Genomic DNA, 13543 nt, shown 5'->3' with positions numbered 1-13543 from the left:
TTGTATTCGGGGCATTTGACTATAAAGTTTACATCCGGTTGTATTCGGGGCATGTGACTATAAAGTTTACATCCGGTTGTATTCGGGGCATGTGACTATAAAGTTTACATCCGGTTGTATTCGGGGCATGTGACTATAAAGTTTACATCCGGTTGTATTCGGGGCATGTGACTATAAAGTTTACATCCGGTTGTATTCGGGGCATGTGACCGAATACACTTCGATTTGATCATTGGAATTTCTCAGATATACTTTTACTATATTACATCTACCCCTGAGTCCAGGTTGGATTAAACTACTCACACAGAGGGATGAATGACCTCATCTGACCAGTGTGTGACCTCACCCTGCCTTTGAAGCCAAGCGGGAACCATGGCCCGACACTGAGACTCCCATTGACACTAATCGTGGTTTATATGATACCTATATGGCCAGGACTTATAAAGTCAGAGGGCCAGATAACTTTAACAGATTCCACTGGCTAGATCCATTGGATGAGGCTTTTGCAGCAAGCACTATTGTTGCTTCCCAATACAGAGACATATGTGTTTGCTCTTTTCCCTGTGGGCAATGGGGGCATGGAGAACCTGTATGCCCATAAAGTACATGCATTTCCCTTGGATCCAGCAGCTGCATAAAGGGCCATTGCGCCGTTTTAAATGTTCAGTTGTGCTGAGGGTTAATGCGTGCAGTACCAGCCGCCTCTGGACACGGACCATTTACTGAGGCCGATAGATGATGTGTTAGAACTACGGTGTGTGTGTGTGTGCCTGTGTAATGTTTGTACAGTCAACCTGCATGTGTGCACGAGTGTGTGCGTGTATGTTCCCCACACCCAGTCATCTGCAGGCCAGAGGCCAGAGTGGAGCCCCAGCTGTGTTTCATAAGCTATAAAACTTCAAACAGCATCACCCAGACAGGCCCAATGTACTCTCAAAGCTCCACAGCACCATCTCCTTCCCTTTTATTGGACAACTCAGGAGACAGACCATGAAGGCTACATCACCGTCAGAAGAGTTGCCGTCAGAGACAGTGGGAGAGGCCTGGGAGAAGGAGAAAGAGGACAGAGGAATACTGTTCATTGGTTCCAAACAGTACGACAAACTTGAACCTTTGCCCCGGATGTGTTTGATTGACACCTGACTGAGGTAGACCCTGAACATGCCAACCCCAGGCAGCAGGTTTCACGCTTTTTTTGGAGAGGGATAGCTACCGCAGGAATTCCCTTTAATGAACCTTCAGACTGTCTAATGAAAGCCTTCCACATTAACCAACCCCAGAGAAACAGATACAGTCAGTGGGACTAAGTTTGACTAGGCTTCATCAGGTGCTAGCTATGTACAGTACGAGACAGCAGTGACTTTCATTCTACAAACAAAGGTGGTTATGAACTATAAATTGTTAAATCCAAACCTGAGATAGTTGTTGGAGTTTACAGGTTTCAGTAGGTAGAACTACTTTAAGTCCAGTTGATCTTAATGTAGGTGTTAGCGGTACCGGTGACAGCCTCTGCCAGGTTGTTTCGCTGTCCTGGTTGGCCAGTGTTCAGCCTACTGCCCTCCACAACCTCCTCTTAGTGCCTACAGCCCTGTGTTTAAGGTCTCCTGCTCCATCAGCACTGGCTGAGCCCACATTCCCCTGGCCTGGAGTCAGGAAAGGGCCGCGCGCACGCACACAGACACACACCTGGTAGAGAGTTGCCACTGTTTTGATGATGCTCTCTGTCAGTGCAAGGTGGGAGCAATCTGTCTACATGTCCATCCATTTCACACCTATTCATTTAAATAGCTCACTGACGTGTGTGAGTGTGCAAGAAGAAAAGCGAAAACACATACAGGTCTTACACCAAACTACTGAAGGAATTTGGAGTGAAGGGGTTGCTAGCTCTGCTCTTGACTTCGTTTTCACATGCAGTATGTTGTAAATTAGGGAATAGATGCGTTGCTGCGGTTGAGACAAGTTGTATTCCAAAGAGAGGCATTTAATGCCGCTTGCCATCATTGTGATCAAACCTACACCGGCCTGTGATCCAGACTTTGGGTGCTTTAAAGTAGTTTAGCTTCTGGTGCACTTCTGTTAACACAACATCAATGAGATGTAGTTTATCGATTATGCTGTAGCTGAGCGCTTAATGCTTTTCCCCCTCAAGAGCAGCGATTACAGTCCACGGCTGTGTTTTGACAGGCACAGCGTCTCATCTTTCATCCACAACCCTCTGACACATACAGGCTGCTGCGCCTCCAACTACATTCCTCAGGGAAACAAAGGATGAGTGACATGCTGTTTCATCATGAACATGTGTTTTCTCAGGGACCCACTGTTGATTGCACCTGAACATGTGCTCAAGGGAGTTCAGGATCTCATGTTTATAGACCACGTCATTATGAAACTTACAATCATTTGACCATCCTGAATCCATGATCAAACAGAGCCGATAACGTTCGACCTATGTTACGTGAATCCATGATCAAACAGATCCGATAACGTTCCACCTATGTTACGTGAATCCATGATCAAACAGAGCCGATAACGTTCCACCTATGTTCCGTGAATCCATGATCATACAGAGCCGATAACATTCCACCTATGTTCCGTGAATCCATGATCAAACAGAGCCGATAACGTTCCACCTATGTTCCGTGAATCCATGATCATACAGAGCCGATAACATTCCACCTATGTTCCGTGAATCCATGATCAAACAGAGCCGATAACGTTCCACCTATGTTCCGTGAATCCATGATCAAACAGAGCCGATAACGTTCTGTTCCGTGAATCCATGATCATACAGAGCCGATAACGTTCCACCTATGTTCCGTGAATCCATGATCAAACAGAGCCGATAACGTTCCACCTATGTTCCGTGAATCCATGATCAAACAGAGCCGATAACGTTCCACCTATGTTCCGTGAATCCATGATCAAACAGAGCCGATAACGTTCCACCTATGTTCCGTGAATCCATGATCAAACAGAGCCGATAACGTTCTATGTTCCGTGAATCCATGATCAAACAGAGCCGATAACGTTCTATGTTCCGTGAATCCTAACATGCCAGCAGTCTGTGTGGTTCATAACTCGTCATTACAATATAGTCTGGTTGTTTAACCATCTTCATTACAATATAGTCTGGTTGTTTAACCATCGTCATTACAATATACTCTGGTTGTTTAACCATCGTCATTACAATATAGTCTGGTTGTTTAACCATCGTCATTACAATATAGTCTGGTTGTTTAACCATCGTCATTACAATATAGTCTGGTTGTTTAACCATCTTCATTACAATATAGTCTGGTTGTTTAACTATCTTCATTACAATATAGTCTGGTTGTTTAACTTTGTGCTGCAATCCCGTTAAAACGGGATGATATGACAACAGCCAGTGAAAGTGCAGGGTGCTAAATTCAAAACAACAGAAATGTCATAATTCAAATTCCTCAAACATACATGTATCGTATACTGTTTTAAAAGGTAGTCTTGTTGTTAATCCCACCACAGTGTCCGATTTCAAATATGCTTTTCAGCAAAAGCACCACAAACGATTGTTAGGTCACCACCAAACCACAATAAACACAGCCATTTTTCCAGCCAAAGAGAGGAGTCACAAAAAGCACAAATAGAGATAAAATTAAATCACTAACGTTTAATGATCTTCATCAGATGACACGCATAGGACTTCATGTTACACAATACATGTATGTTTTGTTTGATAAAGTTAATATTTATATCAAAAAATCTGAGTTTACATTGGTGCGTTACATTCACTAGTTCCAAAAACATCCAGTGATTTTGCATAGCCACATCGATTCAACAGAAATACTCATCATAAATGTAGACGATAATACAAGTTATACACATGGAATTATAGATATACCTCTACTTAATGCAACTGCTATGTCAGATTTCAAAAAAACTTTACGGAAAAAGCAAACCATTCAATAATCTGAGACGGCGCTCAGAACAATAGTCAAATTAGCCGCCATGTTAGAGTCAACATAAACCAGAAATGACATGATAAATATTCCCTTACCTTTGATGATCTTCTCCAGAATGCACTCCCAGGAATCCCAGGTCCAAAATAAATGCTTGATTTGTTCGATAATGTCTGTTATTTATGTCCAATTAGCTACTTTTGTTAGCGCGTTTGGTACACCTATCCAAATGTTGGTGCTGGTCGACCTTTTCTTCTGATAAAAAATTCAAAAAGTTACATTACAGGTCGAAGAAACATTTCAAACTAAGTACGGAATCAATCATTAGGATGTTTTTATCATAAATCTTCAATAAAGTTCCAACCGGAGAATTCCTTTGTGTCTTGAGGAGGAACGGAACGCAGGAAGATATCATGTGCTATGCGCGTGACCTGGAACTGGCTCTCTGCCAGTAGTCTGATTCATTCCCCTCTTATTCAGTCCCACAACACAGTAGAAGCCTCATTCAAATTTCTATAGACGGTTGACATCTAGTAGAAGCCCTAGGAAGTGAATTTCAATAGGTAATGGGTTGAAAATAGATTTCTCACTTCCTGTTTGGATTTTTTCTCTGGTTTTTGCCTGCCATATGAGTTCTGTTATACTCACAGACATCATTCAAACAGTTGTAGAAAATGAGTGTTTTCTATCCAATACTAATAATAATATGCATATATTAGCAACTGAGACTGAGGAGCAGGCCGTTTACTCTGGGCACCTTTCATCCAAGCTACTCAATAGTGCCCCTGCAGCCATAAGAAGTTAAAGGTCAATGCTGCTGCTTGTTGGAGACTTTGACTTGGCCTTAGATCACGAGGGGCTCCTGAGGACATTGCTACACCTCTGATGGGTTTGACAGGGTAGCCATTTGACCACAGTTACTAACTCCTGAATTACTGTTTCTCCAGGGAGATAGGGAGCTCTACTTTACGTCTGAAGGTCAGGTGTGAGTGACTTCTCCCCAATGTGACCTTGCCGCTGTAGGCCCAATTGACAGTGACATCATGCCTGTGACCTTTGTGTGAGGGTAATTTTAGAGTGCCGATTACTTAGGTGTCAATGACTTATGGATGTGGGTAAGTGTGTATGAAGATCAAGTGGCACACTGTAGAGCAGGAGTGTCAAACATACGGCCCACAGACCAGATCCTGATGGCAAGCCAATTCAATTCGGCTAGGGGGTGGTTTGAGTCATTAAAAAAAATATATATATATATATATATATATATATATATATTATTATTATTATTATTATTATTTTTCATTTTTCAGTGAAAAAATCTTATATCGACATTGAAATGACTAAAACCAAACTGTGTAGAAATTATAATGGCTCAAAAGTCTGTCCAGCTCGCTAACAGTCATCAAAACCGAAGCTAGACAGTCAGGGAGCAATCGATGCAAAGCAATGGATAGAGGACTATTTTTAGAAACATTTTACGATGGGAAATATAACCAATTTTAAGTGTGTTCCTCCAGACCTCGGTGAAGACCAAATGCGGCCCGTGGAGCAAAATGAGTTATCCACCCCTGCTGTAGAGGTTGGATGATACTCTGCACATGGTGATCTGACTTGGCAGTGGGATTTGAATGATACCGATGCTCATAATCCTTCAACATAAACAAAAGATCTGAATCTAGAATTCAACGCATCCTCTGTATAGAGGTAATTTCACTGTAAGATCTACTCCCCTTTAATTTGGTGCATGTGACAAATAAAATTTGATTTTAAGTATGATGTGCTCTAAAAAGTGATAGTTGTTACGTACCTCCTAAAGGAGGGAGGTGCAGGAATCAGGAGCAGGAGAGCAAGGAAGTCCCAGTGGCACAATTGTTTATTGAGCAGTCCCAACCCAACTACAACATGGGACTGAAACACGCCCAAATGAGGTTAACACACACACAGGGAAATAAAGGCTACACACAGAGGAGAAACCTCTACTCCTAAACTCATACCAAACAGCACAACTGCCGTGAGAAAAGAAAACCCTGTGGTGCAGACACGCACCCCTAACAACGTAACCACAGCAACCAATCCCGCACAAAGACTAGCAGGCAGCGGAGGTAAATATACCCACCGAAATCAACTAATAAGACACAAGTGTAAACAATAAGACAGACACAAACGAAAAATGGATCAGTGGCAGCTAGTAGGCCGGCGATGAAAACCGCCGAGCACCGCCCGAACAGGAAGAGGAGATACCTTCAGTGGAAGTTGTGACAATAGTTAATTACAGATTCATTGCATTGCCATTCATTCTTGTTGTTGAAGACAGAAGTTTCTTTGTTTGTCTGTGAGCTGTAGAGGTCTAGGCCTACGGTCTCTGTATTGATCCACACCATATTTCTCAGAGTCAGCACCTCATAAAACCATTGTCAGGGTTCCCATGTGTCCGAGTGTTCATAGAGTCTGTCTCCTCACCTCCAGGGAGCGGAACTGGCTTATCCCTATCTGTTTTCCCCATTATACGTCAGATTTATACGGAGCAGAACGCAGATCCTCGTCTCCCAAGATGACACAACAGCAGACAGACTCGCTGTCCTCTCTCCTACTGAGCTTAAAGCTTCCTGTCTGTAGGCAGGGGTATTAGGAGATGAATCACAGGGCTACTTTGCATTGTTTTCCATCAACAGAATTTGGCTTAGCCAAAACAGCGCTGTGTCTATGGAGACCGCTTTAAGTAATGTAAGAAGTGTCTGAATCACTTGTGTACACAGGCTTTTGTAGTAGCCTGTGTGTAGGAGCCATTTCTCTTGAAACACATTGCCTGTTAGTGAACACAGGAAAGGGGGGAAACAAATTAAGGAGGAGTGTAAAGAACACCCTCATCTGACCAGGGTCCCTCCTACTTCCTCACAGTCTAAACCAGAGCCCCACAGATCTCTGCCTAACTGCCTATGGGTGAGTTGACATCACCAGCTAAAAGTCCGGTGCTACACACACAGCATTTATTCACCTTTCATTGTCCTGATGACATGCTTGGAATGTGATGGTAGAGTTCTTGTGGAGAAATGCCAACTCTGAACTTGGAGTGGATCCTGTACTATGGCAAACATGTTAGACATGGACTCTCCTGTAGTTCATCTAGAATAGTGGGTAAGTTTTGGTTGGTGTCTAAGTTGTTTAGAGTGCAAATGTTTCTGCTGGTATAAAATGTACTGCAGTCAGAAATATGTTTCTTGGTTGATATCCTAGCTCATTGTGAGATTTGCTGTATAAAAACTTCAGGCAAAATATGGAGAGGAGAGTTCCCAAGACAACTTTGCATTCAGTGTGGAGAGATTCCTCACATAGACACGCACAGCATAAAAAGAAGCAGAGAGAAAAAGAGACCGCTCAGTGGGGGTTTAATCAAACTTTCACTCACATTTTGTTTTCTCAGTCTTGATTTCAGCAGCAAGGATGGAAAACAGCAAGGGAGTTTTGGGCAGTTTTTCCTAGTGTACTAGATCGTTCAGTGTGCTGCAGCTCTTTGCCAAATTAAGTGTGCGAGCCATGGCTATCTGAGCCAGAAATAATTAGTGGAGGGTTCAGTGTCTGATCATTGTTCCCTGTGACACAGAATCATGTGTTTTTTCATTAATCCTTCCTTATCCTGATCATCCTTTATGCAGTAAAATAAACGGATCCAGAGGAAATCAGGCTAACATCTACCAGGTTTATTAATTGGGAATATGAGATAATCACTTATATTCATCCCAATATGATTGAATACATCCCAAAGAGTATGTAGCAGCAGCAAATGTCAGTAGTCATGTCTTGTAAATAAATAGTATCTTAGTGTTTAAGTTTCATGGCAGCTTACTGTATATTGTGTTCAATCACTCCTGTCATGTGAGACCAATTCTCTATGGTTTGACATTTCTGTAGAAATTCAAAAAATGATTGTGCTACAAAGTATCAAGCTTGGCTCAAGTGAATGATGTTTAAATTATATTTTTATTTGTGAAAGATTACATTACAGAATGATACGCCGAATAAAATGACTTCTAGGATGTACAGTCCAGCAGAACAGTTTACACATCCTTAATGGTAAAAAAAAAATGTTCTCTTGCCAGATTGAAGAGGTTGCTGGAGAATGAGAAAGCCTACCAGGTCCGTAAAGAGAAGGAGAACACCAAGCGTTTGGAGAAGGTGAGGGAGGAGCTGGTCAAACTGAAGTCCTTTGCCCTGATGCTGGTGGACGAGCGGCAACTCCACCTGGAGCAGATGGACCAGCAGAGCCAGAGGGTCCAGGAGCTGACCCAGCAGCTGTCCCAGAGGGAGCAGGACCTGAGCAACGCCAGTGCCCGGGCCCAGGAGGACAGACAGAGGGCCCTGAGCTTGGAGGGCGAGCTGAGTGAGTGCCAGGCCAAGTTTACCCAGGAGCAGGAGGAGATTACAGCCAAGCTGGCCAGCCAGGAGTCCCAGAACCGCCAGTTGGATGTCAAGCTGTCTGGACTCACCCACACGCTGGAGGAGCTGGAGGAGAGCAACAGGGCTCTGAGGAGGTCAGAGGAGGAGCGCAATGGGGCTCTGAGGAGGTCAGAAGACATGCTGGAGGAGAGCAACGGGGCTCTGAGGAGGTCAAAGGAGGAGCTGGAGGAGAGCAAATGGGCTCTGAGGAGGTCAAAGGAGGAGCTGGAGGAGAGCAACGGGGCTCTGAGGACGTCAAAGGAGGAGCTGGACGAGCTGAGGGACAAGATCAGCAAAGGGGATTGTGGGAACTCTAACCTAATGACTGAACTGGAGAACCTCCGCAAACGGGTATTTCAGATGGAAGGGCAGGACGAGGAGATCACCAAGGCAGAGGCCCAGTGCAGGGAGCTGAGGAAGAGGTTGCAGGAGGAAGAGAGTCGAGGGAAAGAACTCAAACTACAAGTGGAGAAGCTCCAGAGGAGAATGGTGGAACTGGAGAGACTAGAGGGGGCGTTCAATGCCAGCAAGGCGGAGTGCTTCCAGTTACACGCCACTCTGGAGAGAGAGAAGGACGTGTCAAAGGAGCTTGCCGACGAACTGGTGGCCGTTAAGATACGCATGAAAGAGATGGAATCCTCTGAGCTGAGACTGGAAAAGACTGAGCAGGGCCTTAAAGATGACCTGGCAAAGCTGAAATCATTCACTATGGTAATGGTTGATGAGAAAAATAATATGATGGAGAGAATGCTGTTAGAGGAGAAGAAGAGGGATGATCTGAGTAAGATGTTCAAAGTGGAGCAGGTCAAGGTCATGGAGGTGACTGAGAGATTGATAGAGGAGAGTAAAAAGCTCCTGACTTTGAAATCAGAGATGGAGGCCAAGGTTGGGACCCTCACCAGAGAGAAAGGAGAACTTAGCATTAAGCTCACATGTGAAATGAAAAAGAGCAAGGATCTGAGCTCCAAAGTCAGCCAAATGAACAAGAGGTCAGATGGATTGCAGGAGGCAGAAAATATATCCACAAATAACATAGCAAAGAGGGAACTGGGAAGATTGTCAGATGGGAGTTCGAAAGAGGACAACAGGGTGAAGGAGCTAACGTTTGAAATAGAGCGGTTGAAAAACCGTCTCAAGCAGCTGGAGGTTGTGGAGGGCGATTTGATAAAGACAGAGGATCAGTATGACCTGCTGGAGAAAAAGTTAATGACGGAGCAAGACAAGGCCAACATTCTCTCCCAGCAGGTGGAGGAGATGAGGAGTCAGATCGCCAGGACTAAAGCAATAGAGAATGGAGAGGTGGAGAGCCAGGAGGCAGACCTACGACAGCGCTGCAGGATAGAGAACGCCAACACCAGAGACATGCAGAATGACATGGTAGCCCTCAAGGAGAAGATCCATGAGCTGATGCACAAAGAAGACCAGCTCTCTCAACTCCAAGTGGACTACTCATTCCTCCAGCAGAGGTTCCTAGAGGAAGAGGAGAAGAAGAACAACATGAGCATTGAGGTCCTCCACCTCACCAAAGAGCTGGAGGTGACCAAGCGCCACAGCCGCGCTCTACGACCCAGTCTGAACGGGAGGAGGATGGTGGACATTGCCATGGCGTCCACAGGAGTTCAGACTGATGCGCTGGCCAATGAGACGGCAGAAGAGGACACCCCAGCCGTGTTCATCAGGAAGTCCGTCCAGGAAGAGAATCACATCATGAGTAATCTTCGACAGAAGGGTCTCAAGAAACCCACAGAGAAAGCTGGTGGTCATGAACGCTACTCACCCTCTGTTGCCGCTGACCTCAGCATGAAGAAGTCCTGGATTCCCTGGATGAGGAAGAGGGAAATCATCCCTCAGGGTGGTAATCTGGACAAGTCTGTCCATGTCAACAGTGAATTCATGCATTCTGATCTGGCCATGTCCCAGAAGCAAGGGCAGCCTTTACGCATCAGAGTGACCCCAGACCACGAGAACAGCACGGCTACCTTGGAGATCAGCAGTCCTTCTACTGAGGACCTCTATTCCAGCTCCAGCCTCAGCCTCAGTCCCACCCTGCAGGGCCACCAGAAGCCTCGGATCACTATCATTCCCACCCACACTGCCGCAGCTTCAAGGGGAAAAGCCAGTGCCGGGCCAGGGGGACCAGAGAGGTCCAAGTCCCCGGTCACCGTCACCACCATCTCCAGGGCCAAGTCACCAGAGATCAGCAAGGCCTCCTCCTCATCAGGCAGACCCATATCACCCATATCCATCATGACAGTTAGCGCTTCTATGGTGTCCAACATGTCCACCTCCCCAGAGCCCCAGGAGATGACCATGGGCCGAGCCGTGTTCAAGGTGACCCCTGAGAAACAGATGGTCCCCACACCGATCAGGAAGTACAATTCCAATGCCAGTATCATCACCACCACAGAGGACAACAAGATTCACATCCACCTGCACGGCTCCCAGTTCAATAAGGGCCCCTCGGAGGGCCACAACAACACAGGACCCAAGGTGGTGGTTAGGCCTGTCGGCATGGCAACAGAGTGTAGCAGAGAGATGATGTTATCCACAGGCACAGTGTTGCGCTCCCCTCGCCATAGTGCCACTACTGTCAAAACCACACCCAGTAAAGTGATGAGCAGCATCACCATCACTGCAGTCACGTCCACCCCTGCCAGACCAACACAAGCTGTGGTGAGTCTCCTCAGTACATCAATTCACCTGGCTGTTATGTTAATGTGTTATTAACTGGCTCAAACTTATACTTTGAGTTGTGTTAACCCTATGCACCGACAATTAAATTAGGAATCTAATAAAAGGAAATCTATGAAAATAATTATGTTTATGAACTATAAAAATAATGATTTTGAAAGATTGTGGACATGTACATTCCTTTCTGTTATGTAACATATTGATGGGCGACAAGGTAGCATCTCATTGAATGCGTGGTATAATGAGGTCTTTGTGGGGCAAATGGTAGCGTGACAGAGTGAGCTTTATCAACAGCCCTCCAGACAACAGAGCTCTAATGATGTGGCAATCTGCCACCATGTTACAATCATCCTGTCACTTATAGCTGCTGCTCAGTGTGTTCATTCTCACACAGACACACAGGACACAAACATCCTTACTGACAGAAGAAAGGCAGCACAGAGCCAGTAGGCTGCCATACGCCGTAACATGACTCTCAGCATTACTCCCCCACTGAGTTGGTCTTGAAAGAAGGACAGTTCCTATAGTATATGTTCTCTAAGGGAAATGTTTTCATTGATATTCCCCCTCAATAAATTATCCTTTTCTTCTACCCGTTTCTCTGTTGTGGCCTCCTCTTCTCTCACCCCCTCTCCTCTTTCTGTCCTATCCCTTTATCGCCCAGCATGATGCCCACCCACCCCGGGCAGGGCTCACCCGTATCCCCATGTCCAAGGGCCTGAAGACGGGCAAAGCCATGCTGGGAGGCCTGGGGATGTCTGGAGGAATGAGGCTGGAGCAGAGAGCAGAAAGCCAGTCCATGAGGATAGAGCTGAAGAAATCTACAATCAGCAGCACAACAGCCTTTCAAAATGGAGGGAAAAGCTGTTAGAGCCAGAGACGCTAACAGGGAACAGAAGTCAAACAAGCTGCCAACCCATAGTAATGTTCTATGGGTCAAAGGTGCTCAGTATAGAGGCACCATTAAATGACCTGGAGACAGAGAGCGAGGTGGGATTTTTAGACAAGGGAAAGTTGTTTGCCTCCCGGGTGGCGCAGTGGTTAAGGGCGCTGTACTGCAGCGCCAGCTGTGCCATCAGAGTCCCTGGGTTTGCCCAGGCTCTGTCGTAACCAGCCGCGACCGGGAGGTCCGTGGGGCGACGCACAATTGGCCTAGCGTCGTCCGGGTTAGGGAGGGATTGGTCGGTAGGGATCTCCTTGTCTCATCGCGCACCAGCGACTCCTGTGGTGGGCCGGGCGCAGTGCGCGCTAGCCAAGGTTGCCAGGTGCACGGTGTAGCCTCCAACACATTGGTGCGGCTGGCTTCCGGGTTGGATGAGCGCTGTGTTAAGAAGCAGTACGGCTGGTTGGGTTGTGTATCGGAGGACGCATGACATTCAGCCTTCGTCTCTCCCGAGCCCGTATGGGAGTTGTAGCAATGAGACAAGACAGTAGCTACTACAACAATTGGATACCACGAAATTGGGGAGAAAAAGGGGTAAAAATTCAAAAAATAAAAGGGGAAAGCTGTTTGGCTCCTCTCTATTGAGCAGGAGCCTGAGTTGATCATTGTGTTCTTGTCTAACTGAAAACAGTACACATATCTAATATATTATATTTTTAGAAACTATTTATATTCTGTTCTCAGTGTGGGTAATGTGGATGAAATCAACTGAACTGCGTTGTTTGATAAGCGCTGGCATGTGTGCATTTTGTAAGGGGAGAGGCCGTGTGTATTGTCAGGTAGTTCTGCTATTAACTGCTTCATGTACTTGTTAGGGGACTGCTTCACCTAGTGAGCTTTTCATTATGCATTTTTGTACTGCATTTAATATGGAGGCCATATCATTTGGTTTGCAGCAAATTAAACGTGTCCTTTTTATGTAAAGGTTTTTAAATAACCATTATTTTTTTTGAAAGATGACCTACAGAATATTGTTTTGAGAATACATGCAACATTGAGTGGACAATGTTAATGTTCTCTAACATTATTTTGGATGCATTCTTTGGGCAAGGCATCAGTTGAACCAGACTCACTATAGTAATTAATTCATCTCACATTCATTTACTGACTAGGCTGTGTTTGTATTGACTTACTGTGTGTTATGAAATTGGAAAATATATAAATAGGAAAATATATCAAAACAAATGGCCGTATACATCAATGCTTCTGCTGTGATACACTGGAGAGCCAAATTGGCACAGTCATCTTTCAATTGTGGAGCGCTCACTTGCCATAGAGCAATTAAAATCAACTCTGCCTGTGTCTACAATCACCAACCATGTGCCCTCTGAATGAAAGAATAATATTGTTTCTAATTTGCTCAATCGACCAATGAGAGAATCAAACCAGTGTCATTAGATGGGTTTGTTGTGAGTCAAAGCGTAACTAGCCTGAGACCCCCTGTGGGAAATGTATGTATAGAAATATAGGAATTCAAAATGCGTCAAAATATATTTTGTAATGTCTATGCCATAAATAAAATATCTCTACATGTTTTAAA

At 45.1% G+C, this 13543-nt stretch overlaps 1 protein-coding gene across 1 annotated transcript in view; it reads left to right on the top strand.

Annotated features, from left to right (window-relative positions):
• The window catches only part of LOC139375342 (filamin-A-interacting protein 1-like), a 30004-nt gene extending 16461 nt beyond the window's left edge, over window positions 1–13543 (top strand). Inside the window, exons 5-6 of the mRNA XM_071117037.1 lie at window positions 8033–11042; window positions 11725–13543. Coding sequence (XP_070973138.1) covers window positions 8033–11042; window positions 11725–11931 — 3217 coding nt within the window. The 3' untranslated portion in view covers window positions 11932–13543. The remainder of the gene's footprint in view (window positions 1–8032; window positions 11043–11724) is intronic.

This window comes from Oncorhynchus clarkii, chromosome 19 (genome assembly GCF_045791955.1).
Source record: "Oncorhynchus clarkii lewisi isolate Uvic-CL-2024 chromosome 19, UVic_Ocla_1.0, whole genome shotgun sequence".
NCBI classification, from domain to species: Eukaryota; Metazoa; Chordata; class Actinopteri; order Salmoniformes; family Salmonidae; genus Oncorhynchus; species Oncorhynchus clarkii.
This window is presented reverse-complemented; position numbering and strand designations above follow the sequence as displayed.